Source organism: Diadema antillarum, unplaced genomic scaffold, assembly GCF_040938485.1.
Source record: "Diadema antillarum isolate AM-2024a unplaced genomic scaffold, OU_Dant_1.0 scf00000075, whole genome shotgun sequence".
In the NCBI taxonomy this organism is placed as follows: Eukaryota; Metazoa; Echinodermata; class Echinoidea; order Diadematoida; family Diadematidae; genus Diadema; species Diadema antillarum.
Window position 1 is genome coordinate 3,260,677 of NW_027270964.1, and position 20,317 is coordinate 3,280,993.

The following is a 20,317-nucleotide window of genomic DNA, read 5'->3' on the forward strand; positions in this document are numbered from 1 at the left end:
CAAGGTTTTTCAGAAATGAAAAAGGGATTCTAAAGACACACCTAATCACACTATTCTACCAAAAATGTTCGAGATAAACTGCTTAAAAAGCACACTTTCCTGCCCGTTTTATGATACCAAATTTAAGCATAATGTAAAAGAAGACCCGCTCTTTCAGAAAATATGAAAAAGTCAATTTCGGCTAGGTTGACCCATTTCACTTATTTTCAGACCTCACGCAAAATCAGTGTGTGCGACTTTATGTTCGTTTTGAGGTGCACGGTCACACACATATATATATGTGACAGCTTGTGGAACCCAATAAGAACACGGTAAAAGTGAGCTACAGCTGCATGAAAAACATGGATGCAGTCATAAAATCCCACAACCAAAGAGTTATCGGAAAATCCAAGTCACATGACAACGATCCCAAACCCAAATGCAACTGCCGCCAAAAAGATCAATGCCCGTTGACAGGAAGATGCATGGAAACGGCTCTTGCGTATAAAGCAACCGTCAAGCATGACAATGAGGAAAAGTGCTACTACGGACTGGCGGGGGGTACCTTCAAGGACAGATATAGGAACCATGTGAAATCCATCAAGAACGAGAAATACAAAAACGAAACCCAACTCTCAAAATACATCTGGAGCCTGAAAGACAAACGCGCAAACTTCACACTGACATGGGACATCCAAAAAAAGTCAAACTTAACTCTAAGAAGGAGTGGCATGTGCAACCTCTGCCTCGATGAGAAGGCCATCATCATCCGAAACAAAAATGCACTCAACAAAAGGTCCGAACTTATATCCAAATGCAGACACCGGAAAAGAAAAACCATCCATGCGTCAAACCGATCCACCGCGCCACATGAGCACAGAAACACACCACTTTGTCAGTCTGCCTGAAGATCGCGACAGCGTGAAACCGCCGGTAGCAGACAAGGCACCAAAACACAGGTACGCCTAATATGCTCTGCTTTACAGCATTGAGCACTTTTCGACCCTCAACAAACCATATATTCCCGACGGATATATACCCAACGGATATATATATATATATATATATATATATAGGACCTGTGTGATAATCTGCATGTCGCGATTCTCAACCTACGTAAAGCGGATAGGGCTTGTAAGAGGAGACGAGAGAGAAGAGTGGGGAGAAGGAGCTTCATGACAGACCCTTTCCGTGCAGCCAAAAAGATTCTGGGATGGCGCAATCAAGCCTGACCCGCCTTCACAACCTTTCAGAGACACTGCCCCATCTTTCCGGGAGTTGAAAGTAATACTTGGGCGGACAAGAAATGCTTCTGCTCCGGGGCAAAACGGTCTTCCATACAGAATGTACAAGAAGTGCCCACGTCTTCTTCGCGTGATATGGAGTCTTATGTTAGTTGTATGGAGAACAAAGAAGATCCCTATCCAATGGAGAGTAGCAGAAGGTGTGTACATTCAAAAATCGGCGACTTCCAATGAAAAGACAATCACTGATTTCAGACCGATTTCTTTGCTTAATGTGGAAGCTAAGCTGTTTTTCGCAATTCAAGCCAAGAGATTAGAACATTATCTTCGAGCGAACGACTATCTAGATGTCTCCGTGCAGAAAGGAGGAATACGTGGCCATTGTGGCGTATGGGAGCACGTATCTACTCTGTGGGAAACCATCAAAGATGCCAAAACCTGTCAGAAGAACCTCGCCGTAATTTGGTTGGACCTTGCGAACGCGATCGGTTCCGTTCCCCACGCGGCGATAAGTTTTGCTCTTCGCTGGTACCACGTTCCCGACACGTTTGTTGATCTCATTCAATCTTACTACGCCGGATTGTACGCGCGCTTTTCGGTGAAGGATTGGACCTCGGACTGGCAGAAGTTTTCAATTGGCATTTTCATGGGTTGCACCTTGTCTCCTATTCTTTTTGTTTCGACTTTCAATCTTTTGAATGACTTTGTCAGCCAACTCTCGACGAAGCAATATCTCTTGAAGAAGAGGGGTTTTCGTGTTCCTGTCTTAAAGGAATACATGGATGATATAACCATCTGCACTTCTTCGGTGAATTCGGGGCAGGAGGTTTTGGACAAAGTGAATGAGTTTATGACATGGAGCCGTATCAAAATCAAGGCAGCGAAATCGCGATCGCTTGTATTGGTCCACGGGAAAGTTCGACAAGAAGAACCCTTTGTTGTGGACGGGCAGAGGATCCCTGGGATTCATAATACGCCAGTCAAATTCTTAGGACGCAAGATCAATGGAGATTTGAATGACAGGCAGGCTCGCTTGTCCATTGAGAACTCCCTTAGAACTTGGATGAAGCTGCTGGATAAAAGTGTGCTGTCTGGAATCATGAAAAGTTGGTGCTATAATCATCTTGTTCTACCTCGGATTCAGTGGCAACTGATGATATATGACATTGCGCTTTCACACGTTCAACGAATGGAGACTTTGGTGTCGAAGGTGCTTCGTAGGTGGCTTGGGGTCAGCTGTAATCTATCTTCTGTCGCGCTCTACTGTAAACAGTCGACTCTTCGCTTACCGTTGGACAGTCTTACGGGAATTCTGAAGAGAACGGCAGTTAATAGCTTACTCCAGCTTCGCGACAGCGCTGATGAGACGGTACAGAAGATGAAGCCTACGATTCGATGTGGGAGAAAGTGGAGTCCTGAGGAAGCTGTGGAGAGAGCGGAAAGCAGATTGCATTTTGAGGACATTGCAAGGGGACAAGTTGGGCGCCAAGGGGTAGGAGTTTCAAAATCCCGCCCATCGCTGGAGAAAATGAGCAAAATGGAGCGGCGGTGTGAAGTTGGCAAAATTGTGGCTATGGAGCATGATGACGAATATTTTGTGCGTGCAGTTCAGATGGGGGTGCAGGGGAGGTGGACTTCGTGGGAGAACGTCAAACATCGCGATCTAAAATGGAAGACTTTGTTTGATATGAGTCCAAAACTTCTACAATTCGTCATAGGCACGACATATGACACCGTCTCATCCCCTAAAAACCTTAAGAGATGGGGCCTCGCTGCGAGTGATGCCTGTGCCCTGTGTGGAGAGGAGTGCACCACATCACACATCTTGGCTGGTTGCCCTTTGAGTCTACAACAGGGTCGGTATACTTGGCGGCATAATCGTGTGCTGAGAGTTATCCTTCATGGTCTTCAGGAAGAAGTGAGCGCCAGGTCGGAGAATCCAGTTTCTGGAAGCCCCTCCCACAACATACGTTTCGTACGCCAGGGAGAAACAGTAACCAGGAGTTCGGAAAGAAAGCATATGGGCCTACTGGCTGCAGCAAGTGATTGGAAGGTGAAAGCAGATTTGGACTCTAGACTTGTGTTTCCAGAGCAAATCGCTGTCACAGATTTGAGACCCGACATTGTACTTTACTCAGATGAGAGGAAATTGGTAGCCATGGTGGAACTCACAGTATGTGAGGAGGGAAACATGCAAAATGCTCACGAGCGAAAAGCAAGGAAGTATGAAGAACTCCAAGCATGCTGTGATGAAAATGGATGGGCTGCATCAGTGTGGCCGGTAGAGGTAGGGTGCAGAGGGTTTGCATCTCATGCTCTTCTACCTTCCCTCTATCGCCTGGGTGCTAGACGTTCAAAGGCAAAGGCTCTGGAAAAGGTAGCGTGTAGCGTAGCAGAGAAAGCCTCCTTCCATCTGTGGCTGCATAGACATTCACAGGTGTGGGGTATTCCCCATGCCTAAGCATTGTGACGTAACTATGGGATGCGCGGATGCTCCAGACCGCTTGTGTTGCCGATAGTGATACGCGATCTTTCACCATGGAGACGGTACTGTGAGCTGCGTGCATCATTTCGAATCAAACAGGTTAGTGAGAAGAGTCGTCTTGCCGGGATCGGTCATGTTTGCAAAAGCATGCCCGATTCTGAAACGATTCTTTCCTACCCTTTTCACCTTCCGCTCCCCGGCAACTGCTGAAGAGAGCGGTGTTTTGGGACTAACCTGTTTTTCAATTTCACTTGTTTTGTTTTGGCTAACTCCTGTCGGGGTGTCGCCGTTTATTTTGGCCAATGTTTCGGTATTTCATATATATATATATATATATATATATATATATATATATATTAAACCAGGGAGAATGATGTCCGCCAAATAATTGTATTGAAGTGATAAAGTGCCAAAGATCATGAAAGTTCAACTTCTCGTGTCAAGAAGACAATAATGAGAGTTTTGAAATCTCGTCTTGTCGACATCTCGAGCTCGAGAAGGAAATTGAAAAGACGGTACATTGTATCATGACTGTGAAATCTCGTCTTCTCTCGCTCTCGAAAGTAAGGTAATATTGCATTCTCAGAAGAAAAAAGGATCTCACAACTCGCCTTTTCGGGAAGACAATAGCTTGGATAAGCAGGTAGATAGGATATCTATTAAGGCCTACTTAACTTGTGAAGCGAGAAAGAAAAGAGCGAAAAAAACTTATATCCTGTCCACGGTCTAACTAGAAATTAGGAAAGCCAATTAAATATATCACGATGGCATCTAAAATTAAACCATTCATCGTTCTTGTCCTCTATCATTTTGTCGAACATTTTTCTTTTGGTGAGTGGTCCCATGAAGAGGACAATTTTGTTTTAAAAAAAATGGTAACAATGTCGCTCCTCGTAGCTTGACAGAACTGCTCCCTAAAAACCACACATGTACAAATACGATATGTAGCTGGTGCTGTTATTGGTAAAAATATATCGCTCGACAGCGTAACGAATTTGCACCCGCCAGTATGTAATTTTCCCCTTAATGGAACACCCTGTACAGGTACATAATTGACATGTAGATGGCGCGGTTCATCCTGTCGGTCTCGTGAGCCTTCTTTGCCTAGTGTCGGTCTCGTGAGCCTCTAGCCTTAATTGTGTAGTGTCGGTCTCGTGGGCTTTTTTTTTCTTAGCGCCGGTCTCGTGAGCCTTTTGTGCCTAATGTCGAACTCATGGGCTGCATATACATGTAACTCGTGAGCCGTATAACTCATTGGCTGTATGACTCTTGGACCTATTCTTTATGTCGGTCTCGTGGACCGTATGACTCGTGGGTGTCGGTCTCGTGGGATGACCCCATCGGGTAAACGGTGTCTTTAATGGTTGTTGGAGAGTTCATGGAAATACATGAACACAGCACTTAGGAGGTAATGAATGAATGAATTATAAATAGATATTGAAGTGCTGGTCATAAAGCGAAGAAAACAAAGTGGAAAATATAACGAGGGCCTTACTACAAAAAAAAAAAAACCTTGTTTAATTAGTACAGGCCCTAATGGTGGATATTTGGCTCCAGCTAGATTTTTGTGCCAAAACTGACTTTATCGTTAACTTTGTCAATCTGGGGCTGCTGATTCAGAAAATTTAGGGTACCATTTTTTCTGAGGACATCTTCAGTCGCCATTTAGAAATAGGTTTTGTCCTATATCTTGACTTGTAAGGAATGAAAATCATATAAAATGATACATTGCACATACTTCTGATAACACAGAATTCATTGACATGATCACTTTTGTTATACCTCATCAGGTTTGGCATCATCTTGAATTTCACCATGGCTGCCAATTCAGAATAGGTTTTGTCCGATATCTCAACTAAGTGATGAAAAACGTTTAAATTGTGATAGTACCTATGTTTGTGATATACCACAGGGTTTCAAGTAATCTAAATCATCAATATTAATTGAAGGCCATCTAGAATATCAATATGACCGGCAACCTAAGGTAGGTTTTGTCCTGTATCTCGCCTTGTGGGCAATGAAGATCATGAAACATTGTAGCATTACCTATGTCTGTGATACCACAGATTTGGTGAGAAAAGTCTCTACTGTTTTTGAACCTCATCAGGTTTTGCATTTTCTTCAATTTCAATATGACAGCTTATTTTCAAGAGGTTTGACTTATATTTCGACTTTTGAGATTTTATTAAAGTGGTGGCAGTACATGTGCTTGTGATATTAGCCACAGAGTTTATCACCACTTTTGTTCTACCTCATCAGTTTTGGAGGCCATCTTGAATTCCAGTATGGCAGCCATTCAAATACCTGTAGGCAAATTTTGCTCTTACGTCGGTTTGTGATCAAGGCAGACCATTAAGCTTTTTGAATTATACTCTTATTTGTGATATCAGATAATGCATTTCTTTGTTGAAATTCAAGTGGACACCATCCCAACAAGCACTCATACTGTCTCTTATAGAGAGTTGATGAAAAGCATAGTACCCATGCTATTACATGTCTTTTTAGTAGTGTCAGGAAAAAATATTATTACCGCATTAATTTACGTAAATTCGCTAATGTTACTACCAAAAAATAAATAAATGAATAAATTCTAAAAAAATAAAATCTTGAGGGGGTAAAAATCCCATTGGAAGATTTATGTAGGGATTTATAAAGCTTAAATATGTGATGCACAAATAAAAAATGCATAGATGAGCATAATAAGCACAATTTAGAGAAAGCGACCGTGTTTACTTTTTTTAAAATTAATGATTCATTCTTATCATAGAGATTACGTGATGGGCAACGTGCGTGCCGATTTTCGCAACGATCCCGACATCAACGACAGCCGAGATCGGGGGGGGGGGGGGGGGGGGGCACAACAGCCCGGACTATGTAGGATTAAATTATAGTGATTTTTGTCTGCCCTGCCCTATCCACAAGTGTCTGTCCCTAAGCTATCTCTCACGTTAATTACTAGGGCACTTCCGCGGGTTCGGTGTTCTGTGAACTAACCTCTCGTGTGCGCGTGCAACTGTTCACATGGCTCCGTTTTTACTCGCTCAATTTCTAGTGAGTCCTCTTATCTTTGTTTGTTCGTTTTTGTTGTTGTTGTTTTTTTACTTAGACCTTAGAATCATGAATATTTTAATTGTTAATTATGATTCTTGTGTTCCTCTCCGAAGACCTCATCATTCTAATTATAAAAAAAGTACCACGACAACTATGGGTTACAAAATCTCTTCTCAGGTCCATTAACCGCAAGAATATTTTTTTTTCATAAGTATCGTAAAGATCCATCCCCTTTAAATAAATTAAGATATACTAGTTATCGGAACATATTGACATCTTTAATACGTATAGCCAAGCGAAATAATTTTTCGCGGCAGTTTGTTAAATATAAATCTGATGTGAAGAGTACGTGGAAGGTGATTAATGAGGCGCTCAAACACAAAAATAATACCGATCCTCCCAAATATATTTCAGCGGACGGCCGTCAGACTAACGACCCGGTCATTATGGCGGAATCTTTCAATGATTATTTTGCAAGTCTTGGTCCACATCTTGCCAGTAAAATCCCGAAATCATCAACTGAATTTTATACATACTTAGGCAATAGGAATTCTCAATCAATATTTTTGAACCTATTGCTGAAGAAGAAATTATAAATATCACCAAGAATTTGAATGATAAAAAAAGTTCAGGATATGATGAAATAACAAAATTTCTTTAAAGAGTGTTTTAAGTGAAATCATTACTCCTCTTACATACATTCTTAATCAATCTTTATTTAATGGCAAAGTCCCTAATAAGATGAAAGTCGCAAAGGTCGTCCCAATTTTTAATAAGGGACAGAAAGATTTGGTGAATAATTACCGACCAATTACTTTGTTGACTTCAATCTCTAAAATTCTTGAAAGCGTGGTTTACACACCATTATTAAAATTTCTCACAAATTATAACATTTTGTCGGATTCTCAGTTTGGTTTCAGAAAACATTACAACACAACTCATGCTTTACTTACTTTTATGGACAAGGTAGCTCATGCTATAGATAATTTTGAACAATTGGAGTTTTTCTTGATTTTTCTAAAGCTTTCGATACGATAGATCACGAAATTTTGTTTTATAAATTGTGTCATTATGGAATCCGCGGGACGCCCCTAGAATGGTTTAAGAGTTACTTAACAGAAAGAAAGCAATTGTTAATAATCATAACGGCCATGATTCGCAATTAAAACCTATTTTATGTGGAGTCCGCAGGGCTCCCTCTTGGGCCCACTTTTATTTATTTTATACATAAACGATCTTCCAAAGTCATCGCAAATTATATCGTTCATTTGTTTTGCCGACGACACAAGCTTGTTTGTTTTTTTCACATCGAGACCCTAATGCATTAGTTGATATGATGAATACTGAGCTCAGGTTTGTGCAATCCTGGAATTATGCGAACAAATTATCCTTGAACATAGAAAAAACTCATTATAATAAAACGGTATTCAGTAATTCTTTGATTGTTGTCCCAAATGATATCAAAATAAATGATTTATGTTTAAAGCAGGTTAATAACACAAAGTTTTTAGGGCTTTGGATTGACCGAGAATTATCCTGGAAAACTCACATTCATTTTGTACGTAAAATTTTGTCTAGAAATATTGGAGTTTTGAATAAGCTTAAACATTTTTTTCCTGTTTATATTTTGCAGAGTATATATTCTTCTTTAATATCTCCACACTTTAATTATGGACTTTTGGTGTGGGGAAATGCAATTCACTCATTATCAAATTCCCTTCTCCGTATTCAAAAGCGTGCAATAAGAATCATAAACCACAACGGATATTTTGCTCATACCAACTGTTTTTTTCATCAAAATAGAATTCTGAAAATTCCAGACCTATCTTATTACAATCTCGGAATTTTCATGTATAAATTAACAACCAATGAATTACCATCTGTTTTTATCCACATGTTCAAAAGGAATCGCTCTATCCACTGTTATCCCACTCGCCAGAGTGACGCCTATCACCTTCCCAGTACTCGCACTATGTTTGCTAAGAAAACAATTATATTTACTTGACCCAGATATTGGAATGACCTCCCTCAAGATATTACTTCTTCTTTGTCTTTATTCACCTTCAAACGCAAATTAAAACAGTTATGACTTAGTGGAGACACACTTCCAAGTGTTTAGCAACTTTTTTTATACTCCCAGTCTTTTGTCCTTGTCCGCAGCACCAAGTTATTCAAGTTATTTAATGGTACCGATACATCTTTTAATACATAGCATTCTTTTTCAAACACCGCGAGATCCGTATACAGTCTGGTTTGTGCGATATCTATGTGGTTTATTACTTTATTCTTTATCGATTTTTGTACTGATGTAATTTTAGTTGATCAAGACAAACATATCCGTTCTCCGTATAATTATATGCCTATGAATTTGGGAACCTACAGTTTTACAAGCGTTCAAGCTTTTATGTAGGCCCCATCATATTTCTGATACTTATTTGTGACATCTTAATATGATATGACCATGTGCATTTGTGTCAAGAATGTTTTTTCTTCTTCTTCTTCAATCAAAAGGCATGATTGTATATATTTTGTATTCTTGTTTTATTGTCAATAATTTTGTAATCTCATCATTGAGGAAATGGAAATATGAAATGAATTTGAACTGACCTGAACTGAACTGAATCGTTTTGTTCGAATCACGCGAAGTGAACTATTAGTTGTTTCTACATGTACCTGATATCCCTCCAGGTCCACGTCACATGGTAATCGTAAAGATGCCTAAATTCATGCCAATGGCAAGGTCAGCGCTAAAATTTAGAAGGCTGCCCTGTATTAAAAAATAAGACTGTCTCGTAATCCGTTCCCCACTATTTTTTACAATTTCTCCAGCCTTTGTAAATCACCTCTTTTTTTGTTTTGTTTTGTTTTTGTTTTTTTTCATATATATGATATGCCTCCGCCACGAAGTGGTGTCGGAGCCATTATGTTTTCGGGTTGTCCGTCCTTCGATCCGTCCGTCCGTAATGAATTTTGTGGACAGCGTAACTAAAAAAACCTTTTGAGGTATCCTCATGAAACTTGGCATACGTGTATTAGGGGGTGCAGTTGTGCCTACCAACTTTTAGGTGCATAATAATTATGCTCAAAATCAAAGGTCAATAGGTCATGATCAAATGTGACCCTGCACCTCAAAACAAACAAAAAGTCGCCAGACATGAATTTTTAGTTAAGACCATATTCTGAAAGAGCAGACTTTAAGCTTTAAAATGATGTATAACTCAAATCAAATGGACTCTCCTAACCTATCTAAATATTGGAAAGAAAGCACAGAACTCAGGAAAAGTGTGAACTGAGAAAAGAGGCTCTGAAGTACAGTGTCTATTCAAGCGCTTAATCTTTACCAAACCGTGCTGGCTGTGCAATGAATGGGACAAAAACAGGAAGTAAACCACCTGAGTAACAACAATGAAGAGATTATCAGATTATAATGAAATTAAGCATGCCTCATTAACACATTCTGTCCATAATATAATAATGCCAACTTTCAAAGCAGTAGCGCTATCCTTTCAAAAGTTATTAGAGTTGAAAGTGAAGAGTGTGGACAAGGTTTTTCTGAAATGAAAAAGGGATTCTATAGACACACCTAATCACGCTATTCTACCAAAAATGTTCGAGATAAACTGCTAAAAAAACACTTTCCTGCCCGATTTATGATACCAAATTTTAGCATAATGTAAAAGAAGACCCGCTCTTTCAGAAAATATGAAAAAGTCAATTGCGGCTAGGTTGACCCATTTCACAATTTCAGTCCTTACGCAAAATCAGTGTGTGCGACTTTATGTTCGTTTTGAGGTGCACGGTCACAAATGCTTAAAATTTCATTATTTCCCCCACATCCATGCAATGCCTAAAGATATTTTCTTGAAACTTAGTGTATACATGTATTACCCTATTAGATTTCTCTGGTGAAAGTTTGGGGTCATGAGGTCAAAGTTCAAAGGTCAAAAGGTCAAGTAAAATGTTAAAACTTTACTTTTTTCACTTTTATCCTGGAAATTGTTCAAGGTATCTTCATGGAACATAGTATATATGCATGTACTGTCTTGGCAGTGATTATCTAGGGAATTTGGGGTTCATGTGGTCAAAGGTCAGGAGTCAAAGGTCAAGGGCAACACTTCAAAATTTTACTATTTCCCTCATATCTATGCATTGCCAGCAGGATTTTTTTTTTAACTTGGTGTATGCATGTATAACCCAGTAGAGATTCTTTAGGAAGTTTTTTTTCCAGAAGGTCAAAGGTCAAAAGGTCAAAGATCAAGTGAAAGTGCTGAACTTACTTCTTCCTCCATATCGGAAGTGGCTCAAGTTATCTTGAAAATTAGTTCATATTTATGCATGTTCTGCCTGACAGTGATTCTCTTATGTATTTTAGGGTCAAAGGCCAGATGAAAATGGTAACAATTTACTACTCAATACAGAAATTGCACTTTTTCTCCAAACTTACTCAATGCATAAACTTATGAAAGATTCGAAGTCAAGTTAAAGTCCTTAAATCCCCAAATACATGCTCTCCTATTCATCCAATTAAAATTTTAAAAAAAAATCAGTCAAGGAAGGTGGATATTCAACACAGTTATGCCGAACATGTCATTTAAATATTTTGCCAATTTTGTGAAAATGTAATCACACATTGTCCACATGTACTATAGACCTAGGAGAATCATGCATTATGGCGGAGGCATACCAGTCGCCAAAGCGACATTTCTAGTCTGTTCTGGATATATTATTGAAGATGAGCTGCAGCAAATCGAAATAGTGTCAAATGAAAACTAAATGATGGGAAAACCAAATTCAACTTACAATGTTGAATATATCTTTCCTTGATGATGATCAGTTTTATCTAAGTACTATGATCCCTAATCTGTTTTATTTCTCATAAATTGATTGCAAACCACTTTGCTAGGCAGCTTGACAGCTTCATGCAAGTTATTGGTTTTCATCAGAAGAATCTCAGGAGTAGAAGGAGAAAGCGAGAGAGAGAGGGGGGGGGGAGAAAGGGAAGAGTAAATAAGAAAGAGAGAGAATAGGGATACTCTGTCCTCTCGGTTCTCAAAAGAAGTATTGCACTATGATATAAATCGGATGGTCAAAAAGAAAAACGAAAAAAATGTAGATGACACACAATACAATGTAGTTTGATTCTATTTTGCAAGTTAAATCAACCATGTTACAGAATAAATGTGCTAAATGAGAAAATGAAAAGAGGGCAATAATAGTGTGTGTCAGTAACAATAGACTTTCATCTACCGTCGCCATGAAAAAAAGACAATCCGAAGAATACACTTCAGATCCCCTCCTTCTGAGACATAATATATTCAGGTTCAGGCTCAACTTCATTTTTCGTTCATCTCCAGCATTATCAACAGAATAATATGCACCAATGTGAAGGACAAAAACAGCTGGTATAGATGCAAAAGTTACAGTTACACCTTCAACGTGGATTTCACAATGTCAAACAAATTATAATACATATCAAAATGATTCATTATACCAATAGACATAGGTTCAAGTTCAACAATAGTTCCTTAATCTATCTCCAACATAATCAACAGAACACACGTACGATGTTAATGACACAACAAATTCAATGTGAATGCAAAATTGAAATGCAGGTACACCTTCAAAGTGAATTTCGTAATGCCATATAAATCCATAGTACATAAATATTCTACAATGATACTGATAATCATGACTGACTAATTGTTTATTTTTTTTTCTTACAAAGTTACACTTGATTGTAAACCACTGGAGTAAAGTGCAGTACTAACTAAATAATGTGCACAGTTGCAGTCTAAGAAGCTGTTAATACTAACAAAAAACTGTACTAAAATTGCAGCTTGATTTACCCACATCATCTTCTATTTCAACTACCAATAATGAAAGTACTGAAGTATAACATCGGAGGAAAATTAAATGACGTCTTTCTTGTTAAATACCTAAACCTGCACAGTATTGTTTCACTTACAGATATCAAATATATCATTAAAAAGTTAAGCCATTTCATTCTATAATGTACAGCTTATTTCAGGGTACACCGAGCACTAAAATGCAGAAGAAAGTAGCACAGAAACGTATGCATGATAAGTATACAAAACAATATTCAAGATTTCTATCTTAGTTTCTCAGTAGTTATATTGTGACAAGGTTTATATTAAAGAAAAAAAAACATCCACATAAACAAGCAACGACAGAAAGCCATGATCACAGTATAACAATATAAACCATTAAAATATTTCTAATTAAGTATTTACAAAGGTTAGCAATATTATGAATATACAGTGCGTTACCAAAAAAAAAAATTGATTTCAAATTTGTGAAGATTGTGTTAACGTTTACACCAGAGTGAGTAGCAACATCTTAAAACCACATATCTCTTCTTTCCAATGATATCTTATTTATTCATACACGGTCATGGATGGCTGAGTAATCATTCTTTTTGGACATAGCGTCAAATTGGACTTGTGACCAAGTTTAGACACTGCAAGAATCAATGCACCTTATTAGAAATTAACTTAGCAAATGAAATAATGAAATTAATAATCGCATTTTACCATTGTCTTCTTTCGGATATCTCTTTTTAACATTACATCACATGCCCCTCAACATGGCCACAATTTCTTTCTACACAGAGATTAGCTCTTTTCTCCATCTCACGCACAACCCTGCGAATCATTGGGGCTTGGTGGCGTAGAGCTTCAAACTCATCAGTGATTCTTCGTCTCAGAGTTGCAATGTCAGGTGGAGGGGTAATGAACATTTGGCTCTTGAGATAACCACAAAGAAAAAAGTCACAACAAGTCAGATCCGGAGATCGTGGTGGCCACTCCACATCATGATACAAGGCAATCACCCGATTTCCAAATATCTCAGCCAATCTGTTTCTTACTGCAACTAGTCGATGGGCTGGTGCGCCATCATGTGCCCACCATAGGCGTCTGAACACACCCATTATTGTCGCACAGGAAAATTTTCCATTAATTCAGGAATCACAAAATTTGTAAGTATCCATTTCCGTTCATGTTGTTTTCAAAGAAGAAGGACCCTAGGAGCAAACCGTTTCCACAAAGTCCAGCCCAGACCAAGACATTCAGCTTTTCTCTACGAAAATCGATGTCATGCATGGTGTAATCGTGGTAATGCAGAAACTAAAACTTGGTCCAAAGTCCAATTTGACCCATTGTCCAAAAAGAATGATTACTCAGCCATCCATGACCGTGTATGAATAAATAAGATATCATTGGAAGGAGGAGATATGTGGCTTTAGGATGTTGCTACTCACTTTGGTGTAAAGTTAACACAATCTTCACAAATTCGAAATTAAATCTTTTTGCGGTTTTTTTTTATACGCACTGTACATCGAAAGATAATACGGGCTTGGGTTCTGCGCATTTATCCCATTTAAAGTATAGCGACAGTGAGTTGTCTTGGGAGAGTACGCGGTGACAAAAACAAAGGCCCTACATTTCTTGCGTTACATGCGAAAAACTTTATCATTGTATCCAGCCAGTTATGGTTTTTGGTATCTTGTAATATAGGCAGCGTAGGACAAAATGGTAGGGTTGCAACGAAAACGCACCTACACTGTAGGATGATTGCCATCTACTCGGCACCCAGAACAAAATGGGATTAATATCGAAGCAGAGGTTATAAAGGCGCAAGAGTATTTGCATAATACAAACAAGTATTTTATTATTAAAGGTAAAGTATAAAGGTAACATAATCTGGACAATCTTTTCATGATGTCCTCTACGCACAGCCAGCTAATATACTATAGGCCCTGAAAGGAAATATGGCTGGTGTGATGGGTTATGTTCTTCATTCCAAAGTTTATTAGGAAACACGCAAAATCCCTATTCCCAGATGTTCGTTCGACGAAAATCACGTAGGATTCCTTAATCCGAACCCCTGTGTCTGTTATACCAAATGTCCGTAATTCCGAACATCACACATGGTTCATTGCTGCGAAGGTTAATGAATCCGAATAAAAAACAAACAAACAGCAACTAAAGGTAAGTTATTCCGAACGTTCATGTATCGAAAACGAAATAATGAAATTCATCGGCAAGTGACACATACACAAAAATGGTGCGCATCAAGGATCCTTCGGCTTTACGAGCCTTACTTCATTTTCGGATTAACAAGCATTCGGAATAAAGAACCTTTATAATCAATTTCTGAATAAAGACGCTTCGGAATGACGGACCTTATGTCATTTTTGAACCTTCAGCATAATGAATCTTCACTAAAACGAAACTTCAAAATATGAACGAGCCTTCAAAAAAAAAAAAACCTTGGGAATAACGAACGAATAACAGGAGTGAGTAGAAAAGTCTGTTCCGCTGAATAAGGAAACCTTGTGATGTAGACGCGAAATGTCACTAGATGACGAAGACGTCTATTGATTAGGTGCATTAAGGTAGATTTGCCCCTCCACGACCGTGGCGTAAGGGTTGTACTCTGGCTGCGGTGATCTCATCGTGGTATAGTCTTCATCCTCTACGCCCCCTTGGTTGTCGTTAGAGTAGGCCTCGTTACGGTACGTCCGGTGATCTTTCTGTGTCGCAGTTGTGTTTTCAGCAGTCCTAGATGGAGGAGATTTCCTTCTAGCACTGTAAGGAAAGAAAGTCGTAAATCAATACACAATAGTCATGTATCATCGTAAAAATCTTAAAGATAATTGAGATGGAAAAAAGGGATTTGTTCTTTGTGTGTTTTTTTAAAGACAATTTCACAACAGAAGGAAACTGAGCTGTTAGCTTTTCATCTGCACACAGCAACTGATTTTTTTTTTATAATTATGATATCTTATATACTGTATGTGTATGTAGGATCGATTCATTTAGCATTTTGGTCAATTGCTTTCTTTTTGTCACACATGTCTCTTTGAATAAATGGTAGAGAAGTCAGTCATATATAGAGTGGAAAGCGAATTTGCTGGAAACATGATTTTTCTCAAAAGTTCTGATGATAATATAGGGCTCACACGGGTAAATATTTCCTCATAGAGACATGTGCTAAAAATCATATTTAAAAAAATCTGTAAAATACCTGGGAGAAATGAGGTGTTTTATCTTCACTAACCTTAAAGAGCGAGATATACCCTTTCATCCACCAAATTTCCAAGGGGGTTCTTCAGCTCAAACTCTGTCCAAGGGTTCGCAAAGCCAGACTACGAGTTCTTGTCACTCAAAAAATTACCTATTTTCTGTACATGCACCCAATGAATTTCATAGTCCCTTAAAATTTCATGAGAAAAGCTTTCATTTTCCAACAAAAACGCACTTTGTGGAAGAATTCATACTCAATATCTGCAGCTATTCAGTTTTTTCTTTTGGTCAAACTGCATTTCTGATTTTTAATCATTTTTTTTCCTTCATTTATTTTAGTATCTTTGGTACGAATGTGTGAAGCGGTCAGGGACATACCATTTTATCTACAGGTGTGAGCCCTGTAAATGACTCACAAGGACGACACCTTTTGTTATTCTGTGTTAACGTACCATACGAAAACCATAATTGGGATAGTTGCAACGTGCCCAAACATCGATACGCCAAAGAGTACCCATGGGAGGAGTGAGCACGTAGGAGTTCCTTGGGAAGCTGTAAAGGATGTTGTCAGAAAAACAAAACATTGCATTAGGAACCAGACGATGCAATTATACTGCCTGCTACACTGTGCTCAATATTGAATGACAAAAAAAAAAGGGACAACAATTCAATGATGAAATCATGATTATAGGACTAAGGACTTATTAGATTTGCGTGAATCAAGTCAAAACAATGGGTTTTCTGCATGAAAATCATTCATGAACACTGAATAGAAAAGACAACCTCGTGTGAAATGACTGAATATCGTTTTACCATGTATAGGTTTTCTAAGCAACATGTCAACAATTTAATTCGATAAGTCAGAAAAGGAAAAAGTATTTTACATAACTAACTGCAATCATGTCTACTTTTCCTGTATAATACCGTCGGAAAAATATCGTTTACAATAAATTGACTGCAGTATATTTGATGTGAAAGCTGCCTTTTCAAGTTTCTAAGAACGTGACTTCGTACCCTCGTCCTGGGCATTGTCCCCGGGGGTCCTGGTTACTACCACGTTACTCTCTCGGCTCTCGCTATCCTTGTTCCCAGCCGTCATGTAGATGCGATATTCCAGGCCCGTTCCAAGACAAGTAAGAGTGTGACGTGTGACTGAGATGTCATCAAGGCGACGAGCTATGACGTCATCCGAGTGATCGATGGCGTAATAAATGATGTAATGGGTGAAGCCACTTCGGCAGTCCGACTGGGCATTGTCAGGTGACTGCGATAATTGAAATTATACATAGTAAAATGTTTCAGATCAGTTTCAGTTTCATTTTTTTTCTTCACTTGGAAAATTGAAATCTTTAAGAAAACATCAGAATTTTTCACATGAAGATATAGACAAGAGTATTCAAAAGAAATAGATAATTATAATTGTGTGCATGATATCCATACACGTATGCATACATTTTGCACGTATGCATACGTATGCATAATTTTCTGTAAATAGGATTTAAAACCACAACAAATATACGCAATGTTTCTGTGTCTATCATTTCATTTCATCCCCATTATCTTCATCATCACCACCATCATTTTCATCTTCATTATCACATTTTCCCCTCATCATTACCCTACCATCATCATCATTATCATCATCATCATAATTCACATTACCTTTATTCGTATCTATGCAATAGAATATAAAACATAATGCATTTACAGTGTGTTATATTTTGTAGTATTTCCCCATTCCGCAAACAATAAATGTGTATTATGTAGATAGGTCCCTTGGCTGCCACTTGTTCAAGCTTTTGCTTATAGTGGGAGTCCTTCTTCCGCATAATTTCTCATGTAATTATTTGGAAATTTGGTAATACGACTTATATCTTGTTAATGGAATTAATTTACTCATCAATTTTTCCTTCTTTGAATCAAACATTGTAATTTGCTTACTGATATTCTATGTGATATTACTGAAAAGAATCTTGATTTATGTATAAAATTGTGTTGGAAGAAAAATAAATCAAACACACAAACAAACATTTCATCGTATCTTAAAGCATATTCTTACAGGTGGAAGAGACCGTTATCGATAAGGGATTTGCTCGAGTGGGATAATGGTCTCTGGTGTATAGGCGATGTATAGCAGCTCAAAATTCTCCATTATTTTTAGATACAGAAACAAAACACATACGCACAGATAAAAGATTGAACTTCCAAGTATTTTGAGTATTATAGTAGACGGCGAGTTGTAATGTTCTCAAAATTTTCTGTAGATTTTGATTTTTTTTTGCTATTTCCCCTATTTTGGGGGTGCTGAACACGAATCCACTTGTTGCCATTTTTCTAACCGACGTCTTCACCCGTTGCCATGGCAATGCATTATTCTCCTTAAAAGAACATGTATTCTTCATTAAACATCATAAAAACATGATGTAAACACCAGAATATGTCATCATAAATCCTTTTTAATCAGACTTGAGAAAGAATACAATTTTCATAATGTCATGGTTACCTTATAGCAATGACGGTTACCATGGCAACAACTATTTATAGAGAAAAATCATATTTTTCATGAAAAAGCAAGAAAACATGACAAGGTTGAGTGGAATATTTATCATAAATTACTATGTAGATTATCAGGTTATTTTTCCACTATGTTAATTTCACATCATTTTCGTTGCTATAGCAACAGCATGACAAAAGCTGCCTTTTAAAGAAAAATAAGCATTGCGGTTGAAAGATGAAAAGCAAGAATACGTCCATAGATGATAAATTTCTGTATAGTGAGATTTTTTGAGCTATTTCCTTTATTTTGTCGGTGCCAAACACGAATCGATCTATTGCCATATTTCTAAATGACATCTTTAGCCGTTGCCATGGCAACAAATTATTTTCTTTGAAATAACATATATTCTTCATTAAACATCACAAAAGCATGCTAAAAACACCAAAATAAGTCAATATAAACATATGCTTCAATCAAATTAAAACTCACAATTCCGACTGTCACAACAACCTCATAGCAATAACGGTTGCCATGGTAACAGCTAATTTTTAAAAGAAAATGATTTTTTATATAAAAAAGCATGATAAGATGAAAAGTTTGAGTAGCATACTCATTACAATTGCTATGATAATTATCAGCTTTTGTCACTACGTTCATGCCACATTATTATCGTTGCTATGGCAACAACTTTTTTCCCTAGAAAGGAGAAGTACCCCAGTAAAAGAAAAACTAGATAAATATTTAATCAATTTTTGTAGAGTTTAATTTTTCGGCCCTTTTCTTTTTACTCTTTTGGGAATGCTGAAAAGGAATCCACCTATGGCCACTTTTCTAAATGATGTCTTCAGCCGTTACCATGGCAACAAATTATTTTCTTTAAAAGAACATGTGTTTTTCATTAACATCATAAAAATATGTTGTTAAGGCCAAAATATGTCATTATATACATTTTTCCTCAATTAATAAAAACAATCCCTTTTTTCAATTACATTGATACCTCATAGCAATGACAGTTGCCATAGTAATAATTCTGAAAAAGAAAATACTGATATTTTAAAGAAAAAATTGAAAAAAATGACGAGATTGAGTACCATATTCATTACAAATTACTATCAGCTCTTGTTTTCACAACGTTCATTCCACATTATTTCTGTTGCCATAGCAATAACATGAGAAAAATGTTTTTTTAAGGATTAAAGTTCTGTAGCAATCTGTAGGAAATTACTATAGAGGAGGTATCATAGTCATTGAAGGTTATCAAATGACTTGGAGACATTAATGCTGTAACAGAGTACATCATGACGAGAAAATTGGAACTTTCGGGGAGGTTTTTAGACATTTGTATTGCTTATTATTTGTATTATATGTTTCCTGAGTATATCTATGGTTTAAAAAAATCTATTCCTTAACATGTTGTTGCGATATAGGAACAGAAATGATGTGAACAGAATTATATATGGCTAATAGTCTTGCTCATTTGTAATACTTCAAAAGTTAGGCCATAATTTCACATTTTTTCTTGAAGATTTTTTTCTTTAAAAATTGATGCATTTCCATGGCAACCATGTTAAATATTAACCATTATTTCGGATATTCAAGGTTTTAGAGGTGCAATGTGATCAGAAATTCAGGGAGTTGACTAAACTTTTGTGTTTTTACTTATTTGTTATTTGTTTAGTGTATTCTTTCCTTCCTTATCTAATGAGTAACGTTAATTTTTTCTTTAAAGAGTAGTTTTCTCATGTTAATTCTATAGCAAAAAGAACGAAGTGGATGACTATAGTGAAAAAAAAAGAACTGACAGTAATTTGTTATAAATATGTTACTCAATCTTGTAATTTTTTATGTTTTTCATAATAAATTGTTATTACCATGACAACTGTCATTGCTATGAGGTAACCATGAAATTGAAAAATCGTGGTGTTTTACTAAATTAAAGAGACATGTTTATCTTGACACATTTTGGTGTAAACAGCATGTTTTCATAATATTTAAAGAAGAGCACATGTTCTTT

General features: G+C 37.4%; 2 protein-coding genes across 2 annotated transcripts in view; one reads left to right on the top strand and one right to left on the bottom strand.

The window, feature by feature from the left end:
- The first annotated feature begins 2,412 nt into the window (after positions 1 to 2,412).
- LOC139717482 (uncharacterized) lies at positions 2,413 to 3,684 on the top strand. The gene has a single exon (XM_071628988.1). The coding sequence runs from the start codon at positions 2,413 to 2,415 to the stop codon at positions 3,682 to 3,684; it is 1,272 nt and encodes a 423-aa protein (XP_071485089.1).
- An 11,470-nt stretch (positions 3,685 to 15,154) lies between these two features.
- The window catches only part of LOC139717483 (uncharacterized), a 34,832-nt gene continuing 29,669 nt past the window's right edge, over positions 15,155 to 20,317 (bottom strand). Inside the window, exons 12-14 of the mRNA XM_071628989.1 lie at positions 16,821 to 17,070; positions 16,259 to 16,358; positions 15,155 to 15,368 (exon numbers count right to left, since the gene is read on the bottom strand). Of these exons, the coding sequence (XP_071485090.1) occupies positions 15,155 to 15,368; positions 16,259 to 16,358; positions 16,821 to 17,070 (564 nt within the window). The remainder of the gene's footprint in view (positions 15,369 to 16,258; positions 16,359 to 16,820; positions 17,071 to 20,317) is intronic.